General features: G+C 40.6%; 1 protein-coding gene across 2 annotated transcripts in view; it reads left to right on the top strand.

Moving 5' to 3' along the window:
• Positions 1-1,968: 1,968 nt before the first annotated feature.
• KAT7 (lysine acetyltransferase 7) overlaps positions 1,969-14,394 on the top strand; it is a 30,589-nt gene continuing 18,163 nt past the window's right edge. Inside the window, exons 1-6 of one of the 2 annotated variants that reach the window (XM_072646099.1) lie at positions 1,969-2,181; positions 4,341-4,488; positions 6,336-6,512; positions 7,459-7,698; positions 9,330-9,412; positions 13,497-13,586. In XM_072646099.1, the coding sequence (XP_072502200.1) occupies positions 2,167-2,181; positions 4,341-4,488; positions 6,336-6,512; positions 7,459-7,698; positions 9,330-9,412; positions 13,497-13,586 (753 nt within the window). In that variant the 5' untranslated portion in view covers positions 1,969-2,166. The remainder of the gene's footprint in view (positions 2,182-4,340; positions 4,489-6,335; positions 6,513-7,458; positions 7,699-9,329; positions 9,413-13,496; positions 13,587-14,394) is intronic. The other variant, XM_072646100.1, reaches the window with a different exon arrangement.

The raw sequence follows: 14,394 nt of genomic DNA, 5'->3' as shown, positions 1-14,394 counted from the left end.
TCCAAGTACTGAAGAAGTATGTTTTAATTCCTTTATCAGACTGTAATTGGTTTTAGGAGGGCAGACTTGTTGACTTTAATTATATTAACTCCCCCACCCCAAACTGGCAATGACCGCAAAAATTGATTGTTGAATGAATAGGAAGATTTTTGAGACTTTTTGAATTTCACTATTGGTTGTCTTCACAATTCATACATCTTGTGTGTTTCTCCATAGGTATGTGAGACACGCTGAGAGGGCTCAGAACACTAAGGCCTTTCTTTCCTTCTGTACAATTTCAGCCCTCGTACCCCACCCAAATCAGGGCTCTGTACACAGAGCTGGAAATCGCGCTGTTGCTTAATTTTTATCTTATTTTTTGTATATAGTTTCATCTGAACATGTCTCATTGAGAGCAAGGACTTTCATTTGTGTCACTGTATTCCTAGTGGCTAGCACAGTGCCTGAGACTAGGAAGTGCTTAATCAATCTCTATAGATTGAGAGATATAACTGTGAATCAGTTTGGATTCTTTTGTTTAGGAATTCCTTAGTTTGTCAAGTAACAAGTAATTATTTTATTTCCCTTCCATCCCCACTTCTGTTGGAAAGAAAAAGTGTATCATAATTACAATGCGCTAACTGTTCACTAGGCAGGAAGGTAGATGCTTTTCAATTGATCTTCACAGCAACCCTGGGAATTAAGTGTCATTCCCCATTTTACAGTGGAGGAAAAAAGAGGTTAATTTGCCCAGGTTCCTAGAGTTAGCGTCTGAACTCAGGCCTTTTCTGATTCCAGGTCCAGGGCTCTACACACAGTTAAACAAAATGGATTCCTCCGCTAACTAGGCCCAGAAATATATGTCTCATTCTGTATCTTGACTTCATCACCTTTCAGTCAGGAAGCAGTTAGCATACGGTCTTCTGGTCCTGTGGAATCCTGGTTGGTTCTTTGCACTGATCAGGGTTCTTAAGTCTTTCAAAGCTGACTTTACAATGCTGTTATATTGTCCGCTTACTTCATTCTGCGTCAGTTCGTATAAGTTGTATCAAGTTTCTTTGAAACTAACCCTTTGTTAATTTCATACGATACAGTAGTGATCTGTTACACTCCTGTATCATAAGGTTTTTTCCTTCCCTGATTTAATGGACACTTGCCTGAGTTTCCAGTTCTTTGGCACTCCAAAGGAAACCCCTACATTTTTGTGCACATAGGTTCTTTTCTTTTTCTTTTTGATGTCTTTGGGGGTATAGACTCAGTAGTGTTATTGCATGCACAGTTTAGTGATTTGGGGGGTATTGTTTCAATTTGCTTTGGAATGGCTGCATCAATTCACAACTCCACCAATAGTACATTAATGTACTTTATTCCCCTCCTCCCAAGCCCCTCCACCATAGCCGATTTTGCCGGTCTTTGTGAAATGATTCTTAGGCTTGCTTTAATTTGAATTTCTCTAAGTACTAATGATTTGGAGTATTGTTTCATGTGGATTTTGATAGCTTGGATTTCTTCCTTTGAGAATTTGCTTTTGATCATTTATCAATAGGAAATGATTCGTTCTTATAAATTTAGATTCCTTTGTAAACGATAGGTTTTCAATACAGCTTATTTTAGAAACGTCACATTTTTTATAGTCAAGTTATAAAAGGGTTAAATAAAGGGTGAATGGGGGTGGGGTGGGTGGAAATAAGAGGGCTTCCTTCCTGCCTCCATTAAATTAATAAACCCAGGGGGCAAACTCTGCCCACCGTAAGGATGAGAGGAACTTGAACTTCAACGGCAAATTGTTTAAAGGTTTTTTTTTTCCCCAAACAAAGATGGCTGACTATACAAACCAAGCAAACCTTCTCCTAACCAATCAAAGATGGCTACCATATCTGATACCATTTGATGGAATTTTTGCCCAAGTCCAAGATGGCGGGAGCCGCCCTCAACCGCCAAAGGGACGGTCGCGGGCCGCGGTTTGGGTCAACAGTGTCACATGACATATTCCTAGCCGGAAGTTGAGGGAAAGGCGCCGCTGGCTGAAGCGCCTGCGCATTAGGGTAAAGACGCTGGGAGGCAGGAGGGGACTTAGGCTCGTCCTCAAGAGTTGGGACCGTTAAAAAGGCCGCCACGGAGCCCGCCGGAGCTAACGCTGCTGCTGCTGCTGCCCGGGTCGGAACCGCCGGGCCGCAGCCGGCGGTGATGCCGCGAAGGAAGGTGAGAGAAAACTGGGTACTTGGCGGGCTCTTGAGGACAGCTTGGTGCGCTGCATGAACTCTGGTCCCGCCCCGTAGCGGCAGCATCCCCTCCTTCTGCACTGCACAGTCCAGCTGTGGAGCTACTTTCTCTGCCCGAGTCCGGCAGGAAAATGCGGGCAAGATACGGGCCTCGGCCTTGGCTTGCACTATTCCCGTTTTCTGGTTGGTTAGAACGGGGGCCTTTTCTGAATTTCAATTGGTCACTCGGATGCGGAGAGCCGCATTCATTGGCTGACCACGCCGCCCGTCTGGGCCCAACGGTCACCTCCCCGCGTGCGGGGGTGGCTGCCGGTCCGGCCCTAGTAGGCCCCGACTGGCTGGTGGCAGCGATTCCTCTTCCACTGATTGGTTGATTCCGGCAGTCTGTCTCGCGGGGCCACGCCCCTTGATTAGCTGCGTGGGGTTGCCTATTGGCTGGGAGGACTTCCTTTCCTCTCTTCCGCTTTGGCGATTGGTGGGGGGCGGGGCTTATTGAGCCTTCATCCTTTCCCAGGTGGAAGACATAACAAAGCGACTGGGTTCTAGGTTGGGGTGAGAATCTGCCCCCCAGGAGAGTGCCCCGCCCTCCCCAGGATGTGGATGCCAAGACTCTTGGCAGCAGCCTAGGCGGGAGTGCTTATTACAGTATTGGGGGTGGGGGAGCAAAACTCCCAAACTCCAGGTTACCTCTTTCTTGGAAAATTGACTAGTAGAGTTAAAGTTTTAGCTCAACGCGTTCATCGTCCTGGTCATCATCACCATCACCATCCTTATCATCATCATTGCTAGCATTTATCTAATTATTTAAGCCTTGTGAAGTACTTTACGACTATCTCATTGGATTCTTACTATAACCCTGGGAGATAGACGCTATTATTCCCATTTGACAGATGAGGAATCTGAGGCAGATAAAGGTAGAAAGACTTGTTCAGGGTCGTACAGCTAGGTTGCGACTGGATTTGAATTCAGTTTTTCCTGACTTCAGGCCCAGCACTCTTACCACTGCACTTTACCACCCAATTTTATTCTACACGTGAAAAGCTGAGTGCCAGAGAGACTAATTTGACTGAAGTCACACATTAGGTACTTCCTGACCCAAAACTGCCTCACTTAACCTCTGGATGTGTTGCCCTGAAAGCATTCTAGGCAGGTGATGGATTCTGCAATTTTTCTTTACGAAATTTTTTACAAGTATATTTGAGTTTAAAAATACTACCATCTTAGAGTTTGAAGGGAAATTTGAGGTGGTTGTCAGCCTTATAGATCATCAAATTTTTGAGTGTCCTTTGATTTGGTGGCAAGTTGGAAAAAGATCGATAGCTTCTTAGGTATTTAATTGTTGAGATCATTGATCCATGTGAGTGCGTGTCTGGTGTGGAGGCAAATATGGTGTTAGTTCTCTTAGTAAAATAGCAATCTATCTTGAAGAGCCTTTTGCTCATGAAGATATTTAGAAAATGCTAATTAAGGGAGGTGAAAAAGGTGCTTTGAGCACCTTTTAACCTTTATGTGGTGAAGCTTCAAGGGGAGAGAGTATGGGGAGGGCAAAGGAATTTCCCTATTTAATTTGGCTTGCGTTCTTTCCCTTGAAATGCTCTTCTACAGAGCATGGGCTCTCATATATTTGAGTTAATGTCTGTTTCCTTTCAAATGTGACAGATGTTTAGAGAGAGTGAGAGATTCCATCATGACACTGTAACATTGGGACTTAAACAAAAGCTGTTTTTAGAGGCACAAGGGAAAGAACCTGGCACTAATTCCTCTTCTCAAACCTGACCCTGTGAGTTCTTGGTCACATCAATCCAGCCTTTTGAAGTTGGTAGTTTTTATTTTCAGAATGTGAAACTGATGGTAAAGTTGCTCAGATCTTCCCAGGGATTTCTTAAAACAGAGTCAGTGATACTGCAATCACAATTTATTTACCTTAGGACTAAATAAAGGACCATGTATTGTTTAAATGAAATATACTAATTTCAGGGAAGTTGACTGTGGGCTGATAAGAGTATTGCTCATAACCTGAGCTTTGATTTTTATATACTTAAAGTAACTATAATATCACATACTGTTTTACTTCTGTTATTAATGCAAATTTAAAGAATAAATGCTCCCTTGCTAATGTCTGGATCTGTGATATTACAGAGGAATGCAGGCAGTAGTTCTGATGGAACCGAAGATTCCGATTTCTCTACAGACATTGAGCATACAGATAGTTCGGAAAGTGATGGGACATCCCGGCGATCTGCTCGAGTTACCCGCTCCTCAGCTAGGCTGAGTCAGAGTTCTCAAGGTAAAGAGCATTGCTTTTCCTGACCACCTCTGGGAAGATGGGTGGCTAGCTGGTTATGATAGTGCTGGCCCAGTGCCAAAGGAACTTCTTCCTTTACTTAACAGGAATCACTGAGTGTGCTATAATGCAGTGGTAAATTACTGTTCAAAAAAATCAAGTCATTAAAAGGGATACTTTTGGGGAAATTCTTTTGCTAATAGTTTTATCCGTCAAGGGACAATCTATAGCTATTGTCTGTTCTAATATATAAAGTGGAAACATTGACTTTTTGACTTGCCCATGGCATCAGTGATTTTAATCTCATTTAGACCATTTCTCCCTCTTCAAGATGGATACCTAATAGATATATTCTTGTAGAACTATTATGCAATGGCACTTTTTCTACAGAATGGAATAGACACACATAATTGTGAGTATGTGTATCTTTTCTGTGGTCAGCTCTGATCATCCATTCCTTTTGTCTTGACCTAGAACTAACTTGGGGGAGGGGAGGAGGGAGGAAGGGGCAGATAGCACAAAAGTAAGGTCTTTTGGTTTGGAGACTAGATTGTGATTTGAGCAGTTTAAAGATAGTACCTTCTGGTTTCGTTAATCTGAATGTGCTACTTTATGGGAAATATCTTCTCATCAGACACGATAATAGGTTTCAAGACTCTTCACAATTGCTACCTTGACTTCACTTTTGTGTTTTTGTTTCCAGCTGAAGTTTATTTCCTTCCTCCTCTGATTTGACTTGTTCCCAAAATGCATGGATCATAAAATGACCTGGTGTTCTTGGAGAGGCCATTGCCCTTGTTCAGGGCAGTTGGCAGTTCACCAGAAGCTGTGGGCATTAAACAACAACAACAGCACAATGACTATGAGATCAAGGCCTCTTCCTAGTTTTACCCCCTGGGGACCACATCATAGTTTTTCTCCTTGAAACATAGGGCTTTGCAGTTTTCCTTTCCCCTTACTTTGGAAAGTTGGGGACCTGCAAAAAAATTGTGGCATTTCTACCTCATATTTCTTTAGCAAGCTTAAAATATATTTAAATCCTGGGTGTGTTTTTCCTCATGACAGGTTTAGACTTTCAGGGTTTTAGTGTCAAGTTGGAGACACATGGGATAATCCAGTTCTGAATGCTCCAGGGCAGGTTTTACTATTCATCAGGATTTAAGTGCTTTCATGTCTATGGTGCTGTGTGAGACACTGTCTGAAAAAAATTAAATAGCTACAGCCCTTGATGTCTGTAAATCCATTAGATTGATGATGTTTGAAAGAATGTCCAAGAGGCTAAGAGCATAGTTGACTTTGGTATAAGAAAATATTTGTACATTATAACTTATGTAGGTGGACTGCCACTTTATGTGAGGTGGGACCAGATGTTTTGGGGCCTGTGGTTGTTTATTTATTTTCCAACTAATAAGCATTTATTGCCTCAGTCTTGAGTTAGGCACTGCATATACCAAGATAAAATTAAATAATTCTTGCTTTCGAGGAGCATTCATTCTATTGAGGGAGACCATATATGTAAATATATCTTTTTTTTTTTTTTTAAATAGGGTAGATTTCTTAAGGTGGGGAGGACAATTGGGGGAAATTAGGAAGAAAAGATAACATGTTGAAGGTGTTGCTTGAGCTGAATCTTTTCATTTACTTATCCATTTTTAAACATTCATCTTTTAAATTTTTAGCTCCAAGTTCTCTCCTACCCTCCAACCTATGTTTATTTGTTGATTTGGGCCCAACTAATAACTTGTGGAAAGAAATGGAACCTACATCAAATTAATTTGGTTTTGATTAGGAGGAATCATGGGGATTTCTTTCTTTAGTGATTTCTCTGATTTTTTTTTAAATGGTCCCAGATTCTAGTCCAGTTCGTAACTTGCAGTCATTTGGCTCTGAAGAACCAGCCTATTCTACTAGAAGAGTGACCCGTAGTCAACAGCAGCCCACGCCTGTAACACCCAAAAAGTACCCACTCCGGCAGACCCGCTCATCTGGCTCAGAAACTGAGCAAGTGGTTGATTTTTCAGATCGAGGTGAGTAGGAAAAGATATAGCTCAGGGCATTTGCAAAGGAACTGGTGAGCTTTTCCTTGAAAAGGAAGTGTTAAGTGTTATCCTTAAATGGATAGCTGGGAATAGCATGATATTGGCTATGGTGAAGAATATGGCTATTTACCAGGTGTCCTGCCTTCCCCTACCTGCAGTTTAGCTCTGGATAAGTTTTGAGCTCCAGAGTTTTTGTGGCCATCCAGCTTATTCCAGTCTGAGAGATCTCAGGAAGATCAGGTTGTTTCACTGGCCATCTGGAGTTTGGTGGCTTTACATAGGGTGCACTCGGGAGACTGGTGCCAACTCAATCTTCTAGAATCCATTCACATGAGGATTACAGTTTCACTGAATGTCTGTGTTGAAACTTATGGATGAATGTTTTCCATCAGCAGTAGGGCATATCAGTTCATTGTGATAGTGACTTTTCTGTCTAACTGGAGGCCTTGGGAGTAAGTTGGACATTTGGGTTGATGCAGACCATGCCCTGTTTTCCCCCCACCAAGAAGTTCCCTATAAACCAATCTTCTGTTCTGAGTGGTTTCTGCTTGTAAAGGTAGTTGATTGAATTTATCTTCTTTCTTGTGCATATTATATTGGAAGGAGAGAGTAGACTAGCAGTAGGTTGTTTTTTTTTAAAACTTCTAACCAACTTCACTTATCTTTGGTTTTTGTGGATGGGGAAGGAGCCAGATAAATAAAATGCATAAGTTTCTAAAACTAAATTTTAGCCACTGGTTAAAGCTGCTCACCAGAAAAGATGACTTTGGTTTCTTTTTTATTTTCCCCTTTCCATCCTAATGATCTGTGAAATAGTCAAAGGGTGAAGTCACAGAATCAGTTGATGTACTGATATATCAGCATCTGCATAGCTGAATGTAGGTTTTAGTTTTGACATTGTGCTATAAAAACTTACTACCTGTTTTTCCATTAGATACTAAGAACACAGCAGATCATGATGAGTCTCCACCTCGAACTCCTACTGGCAATGCACCCTCTTCTGAGTCTGATATAGACATCTCCAGTCCCAATGTGTCCCATGATGAAAGTATTGCCAAGGACATGTCTATGAAGGATTCTGGCAGTGACCTGTCTCATCGCCCTAAGCGCCGACGGTTCCACGAAAGCTACAATTTCAATATGAAGTGCCCAACACCAGGCTGTAACTCTCTAGGTCAGTTCATACCAATCCCGGGTTTCCTTGTGTGTTACTAGTCTTTCTCCTCTTTGGGTGAAGATGAGCCAGATATTTTATCTCTTGTCTTGATCCAAACTCTTGGACTTTTCAGTGGCCATATGCTGATCAAATCAAGTTATGTTGAATGACTTAGTATAATGACTGTTTCTCTAGTCCTTAGTCCGTCTCCCATGTAACAGTACTTTATAAATCTGGTAAAATTAAATTTGCTACTGTAAATTAGTGCAGGAATACGTTTCTTCTGGCCTTTGTCTGTAACACATTTTGTGCCTCTGCAGTACACAAAACTTTTCATTGTGGCAACAGCATAAGTGCCAGGAGTGGTTCTCTAATGAAATCGCAATCCAATTGCTCTGGGTGAAAGGACAGATAAGAAAAGCAGACTCTTTTAAGAGGCAGCAGAAGTCAGCAAAGGCAGGAGAGAGCTGTGATTCCAGAGACAAAAAAAAATGTCGTTTACTTGATTTTCCCTGTCAGGGTAAAATTTGACCTCAGGGTGTGTTGGATCTTGCTATTTTTGTTTAGTCATATAAAAAGATAAAAGGATAGACTTATAAAATAATAGAAAGTTTCTGCATATGTTTTCTTGCTTTGTAGAATTAGGAGTCAAGAGATTTGACTTTATATTATCTGCTTAAGTGAACTGTCCCACAGATGCAGAAGGAAATTAAGGAGCCTTACAGTTGTAGGTTATTGTTCAGATTCAGGCTTTGATTATATCTACCAAGTTCAGTATAAGAGTCGCTGCTTTTTGAAGGAAGATAGATAGTTAAAAGCAGAGGGTGTAGAATTTGCCGTGCTGCTTCAGTGTCTTGGATTTGACTTCATAGTTACCTTCTAACTCCAAATCTGTGACCCATTTATCTGGTTTCTTGTTCTTAGTAGTTTGGTGCTTGATACGTTAGGATAATGGTTCTTAGAATTTTTTCAGAAATGTGAACTATTTTATTGAGGCAAAATTCCCCAGGACCATCATTCCCACCTAGTTCCACTTGCTACTTCAAAACAAAACAAAAAAATAGCATTCACTGGAATGAATGGAAAGAATGATCATGCTTTTTTTGAGAAATGCCAATGAGATGTTTTTAATTATCGTAAGTAAACCATCACATGTAAGTAACCAAAGTGTAAATATTAACATATTACAAATTGTAATATTGTAAAAGATAATCCCATAGGTCACACTTAGAGGACCTCTCTATAGGAAAGTGAGATAACCCTCTCTTTACCATACTTTAATGAAAAGAATTGCTCCCTGGGTCCTGAAAGTATTTAGGTTTGCATCCAGTAATTTGGAATTTTTTGAACATACTGCTTCTGGCCACATATTCAGGTGAGGTCTTTTCATTTGACAGAATTAGGGATAAATTTGAATTCACTGCTTTGTGGGGAGGGAATCCCACAACTTTAGCTCCACATTTGATTCAGATTTACTGATGATTTCGGATGACTGAATTTACCTTTTAAGTATTTATTTGTGAGCTTCTTTGGTGCCAAACAAATGAAACGCCTTCTTTTTCCCTTCTCAGGGAGGCAAAGATGTCTTTCCTTTCTACATAAAGCATCCTTTTTTCAGAATTAAAATTAAAATTGATTTTTTTCCACAGGGCACCTAACAGGGAAGCATGAAAGACACTTCTCCATATCTGGATGCCCACTCTATCATAATCTTTCAGCTGATGAATGCAAGGTAATTTGCTTCTCTGTTACAGAGTATCAGTGTCTAGCATTCAAGTGAACTTGCACATCACAGGTTGCTGGGAAAGCCCTCTTTCCAATTTCATTTGCTTAATAATTTGCACATGCATCAGCTGATTGGAGTAATTTGTGCATCAGATTGTACTCTAAAATGTGCTCTTTACCCTTCCTAGCTACCTACAGTTGATACTTGCTAAATTTTCTGAGAACATCCTTCCCCAGCTACCCGTAGGTACTTGGTTAAAACTTTGAAGTTTTCTGTGTGCTTAGGAATTGCTGCTGCTTCTCAAAATGTAGTTAAAGAACTTTGGTTGGGGCATCGGAGTTTGGCATTTCCAATATAATAGCTACCATTTATATAGTGCTTTCAGGTTTGCAAAGTGCTTTACATAGGTTACCTCACAACAATCCCATAAACTGAAAACATTTGAAAATGCTTAACTATCAGCCTGGGTCCTGAATGGGTTCCTTTTGAAGTATCTGGGTAGATCAGCGCAGCTGGTTAGATTATTGGGTTCTAACCCAGGAGCCTGAGGTCACTTCTTTGATCTTCTTCTGATGAAATTAATTTCAGTTATTGACTGTAAACTGCACCGTTAACTCTAACCTACTGCTTGACATATTTTTTGCCCTTGGTTACAAGTAAAGGTGTAAAATTTCTAAAAATTTTAAAGCCTTTTTATTAACATGAAAAAACAAATTAGGGGAAATTTAAAAATACATTTTTGTTCCCTCTATAGATTAATTTTGTTAGTTTAGAGGCATGAAGTGTATTATATGTGACCAACTTCTTATGCTTTAAAAGTTACTGTTAATAGAATGGAAGGAAGGAGAAAAAGAAGGAAATAAGAATATTTTTTTCAGTTTATTTATTTTTAGTTTTCAGCATTCACTTCCATAAGTTTTAAATTTTTCTCCCCTCCTTCCCTATCCCTCTGCAAGATGGCATCCAACACGTGCTCTACACATACATTCCTATTAAACACATTTTCACATTAGTCATGTTGCATGGAAGAATTATAGTGAATGGGAGAAACTATGAGAAAGAAAAACAAAACAAAAAGGAAAATAGTCTGGTTCACTTTGTATTCCAACTCCCTAGTTCTTTTTCTGAATATGGATGGTATTTTCCATCATGAGTCCTTTGGAATTGTTTTAGGTCCTTGCATTGCCGAGAAGGGCTGTCTATCAAAAGTCAGTCATTACATACTGTGACTGTTTCTGTGAACAATGTTTCCCTGGTTCTGCTCACTTCACTCAGCATCAGTTCATATAAGTTTCTCCAGTATTTTCTGAAGTCCACCTGTTCATCATTTCTTATAGCACAATAGTATTCCATTACATTCATATATCGCAACTTGTTCAGCCATTCCCCAATTGACAGGCATCCTCTCAGTTTCCAGTTCTTGGCCACCACAAAAAGAGCTGCTATAAATATTTTTTTTCACATGTGGGCTTTTTTTCCCATTTTAATAATCTCTTTGGGATACAACCCTAGAAGGGATATTGCTGGGTCAAAGGGTATGTACATTTTTATAGCCCTTTGGGAATGGTTTCAAATTGATCTCCAGAATGGTTGGATCAGCTCACAGCTCCACCAACAATGAATTAGTGTCCCAACTCTCCCACATGTTCTCCAGCATTTATAATCATTTTTCTGTTTTGTCATGTTAATCAATCTCTGATGGGTGTGATGTGGCACCTCAGAGTTGAAGCAAGCACCTATTAAATGCTTATGTGCCAGGCACTGGGGATACAGATATAAGCAAAAAGGTTGTTTCTGTCCTCAAGGAGCTTCCATTCCAATAGGGGGAAACAGCACACAAAAGGGAGCCTAGGGAATGCAGGGTGGGAGCATGGTTCTGTTGTCCAGATGAACAATCTCGATCTCTTCACAAAATGGAGGCTCCAGGAGTAGCTCACCAATGTGGGGAGGGTGAGTCTTCCATGGTGAGGGGAAGCATGGTAGTTTGGGGATAAGGAGACTCTAAGCATTGAAGAAAGTTCCACAGTGAGCTAACACTAGAAAGGGCATAGGTCAGAAGTCTGGAACAGGATTCCTGGGTAGGGATTTACCCTTTTGTTTTATCATTGTATTGCTTAGTGCCTGATGTGAAGTAGGTGTTTAATAAATACTTGCTCGCTGACTTTTGAGATTTTTAATAAAACAGAACAGTTCTTTTCAGCTTCTTGGTAACTCACATTCATGGAGTGCCAGAGAAAACTTGAGTTTTAATTTCGAATTTGAAACTGGTTCCATTAGATCTTTTGACTGAGAAGGACAGGAAGCCCTTTGCTGCTAATCTTGACACATACATCAATGTCTATTTTACTTTGAGACCTAGTTAGAAAAATGAGAATAGATTCACTGTCCTCTTGGTCAAAAGTTGATGGGAAAATGATCTTTACGAGTAAAGGAGGCATGGGGTCCTTTTTGTGAAGATGTAGCATCCCCTTAGAGGCAGGCACTCTAAGTACACTGCTGTTATTGTTCAGTTGTTTTCAGTCATGTCAGAATCTTCATGACCCCATTTGGTGTTTTCTTGGCAAAGATACTGGAGTAGTTTGCCATTTCCTTCTCCAGTTCACTTGACACATGAGGAAACTGAGGTAAACAGGGTTAAGTGACTTGCCCAGGGTCACAAAATTAGACAGTGTCTGAGGCTAGATTTGAACTCAGGAATATGAGTCTTCATGACTCCAGGCCTGGCACTCTGTCCACTGTGCCACCTATCTGCCCCTCACCTTTACTGAAATCCAATTTAGGCATGAAAGGAATCCCCATGATAACTGACATACCCAACAAGTAGTCAGCCAGTCTGTTGGAAGACTTTCAAGGAGTGGGAAACCAGTACCTCTCAAGGCATCCTATTCCCCTTTTGTACAGATCTATTTCTTACAGGTTGTTTTTTACCAGCATCCCAGCTTCCTTTTACCCATTTGCAGCTCCCACCCATGGCTTTTTTGCCTGCCTCCTGGGGCCTCTTCCAAATGTTAACCTTCAAATACTTGAACACATTTGTCATGTTCCTCCCGAGTCAACCCTTCTTTCTAAAGGTTAAACATGTCTGATGCCTTCAGCTGTTCTTTATCTGACCTGGACTCAGGACCCTTCAAGACTTACAGTGATCTGATACTAGAAATAATGTTACATAAAAACATAAGGGAGGCAGAATAGTGGAATGAATCCTGAATTTGGACTCAGAGGACTTTGGTTTTAAATCCCTGCCATGCCACCCACGACTTGCCCAAAGCTGGGCCAACATCTCTGGGCTTCAGTTTCTGTACCTATAAAAGGAAAGGGTTGAATTAGATGATTTGAAACCCCTTGTGGCTCTTAAGTATTCTAGCCTTCCTATTGGGAAGGTTTCCAAAATTATTTGGGAGGCAGTAAAGGCTATATAATAACATAAAAATCTTCCCTGAAACATTTTCTTCATTCTCCATTTCCCCCCCTCCCCTCCTTGTTGTCTCCTCTTTTCCCTGTCAATCTATTCCAGATATTTTTGGCTCTTCTGTTGGAAGGGAAGTAAGAAAAAATTGGAAAAAAAAGGTTTTTCTCCTTGAATTTTCCTGGGGATATTTTTTTCTCAACATCTGTAGGATATTAGAGAAGGGAATGGGTATATGCATATGGCTGAGTATTCCCTATTCCAATCACTGGGGTGGTGGGTGCAGGGATGTAAGACCAGCTTAAGCAGGTAGCCACATTGCAAGTTGATGGCTCCTGGCTTTTTGATGGAAAGGGCATTAGACCACGATTCAGAGGACACGATTTACTGTTGAGTCTTTCTAGTTAGCTGTGTGACTGTGCTCTAATCATTTTACCCCTTTGGTCTTCAGCTCTTCTGTCTGGAAAATAAAAGAGGCCCTTGCCCTGCAGAATTCACAAGCATATGATAACGATAAAATTAGATAATAGAATTGAAAACACTTTGAAAGTAAAAGTGTTATGTAAATTTAGGATTATTATTAAAATTTATTTCTATACTTCAGATGATTTGTAGTCTGAACTTTTTATAACGCCTACTCTCACAGTATGCATAATGGTAGTCGGGGGTTTTTTTCCCTTCCAGGTAAGAGCACAGAGCAGGGATAAGCAGATAGAAGAGAGAATGCTATCCCACAGGCAAGATGACAACAATAGGCATGCAACCAGGCACCAGGTGAGTGCCTTACTAGCGTAATGGCCACTCGTGATTTTGTGACACTTCCTAGGTCTCCTTTGGAGCTTAATATTTGCAGCTAGGTATGGGCCTTGCCTACATTAGATGCAGTTTATATGTTTGATGAACAAGGTACTGCCCTTGTCCATTGCTTCCTATGTGCTTATATTTGATTGGCTTCCAACCCTTTGCTACAGATTTGTTTTAGAAAGAGCTTTGTAAACTGTAAAGCACTGTATAAATGCCAGCTGTCAGTTCTCTACCTCACGAGGCCATTGTGAGAAAAACTGCACTTTAGCTTGGGAGCTTTCTTTGACTGGTAGAATCCATGAGGTAGGAATGTAATTCCATTTTCTTTAGTGCCTTAGACTTTAGAAGTACTTTATATGACCTCATCTGATTTGTATAGAAACTTTATAGAGTAACTAATGTAGTAGTGTTGTTGTCCTAGTTTTCTAGATGAAAGCATAGATGGCAGATTTTTTCAGCAAACGTTTATTAATCTGTATAGAACTGGGAATACAGAGATGAAAATGAGGCATGTCCTGCCTTTGAAGACCTTGGAGTTTAGTAGTGGAGATGAGACCTATATGTAAATAACTAATGCATGCTAGAAAAAGATTAAGTGTATAAGAAAACTAAAAAGCAAGAACAAAAGCAGTCAGAGGAGAGCTGGATCACTTCTAACTGGGAACATTAAGAAAGGTTTCACACAAGACGTGATATCTGAGCTATACTTTGAAGGAAGGGAAGGATGTCAATAAGCAGAGATGATTGGGGTTCTGGGGGTGAGGGGTTAGGAAAGGAT

This window comes from Notamacropus eugenii, chromosome 2 (assembly GCF_028372415.1).
Source record: "Notamacropus eugenii isolate mMacEug1 chromosome 2, mMacEug1.pri_v2, whole genome shotgun sequence".
Classification (NCBI taxonomy): Eukaryota; Metazoa; Chordata; class Mammalia; order Diprotodontia; family Macropodidae; genus Notamacropus; species Notamacropus eugenii.
The sequence above is the reverse complement of the archived record's forward strand: the minus strand, read 5'-3'. Positions and strand labels throughout refer to the sequence as shown.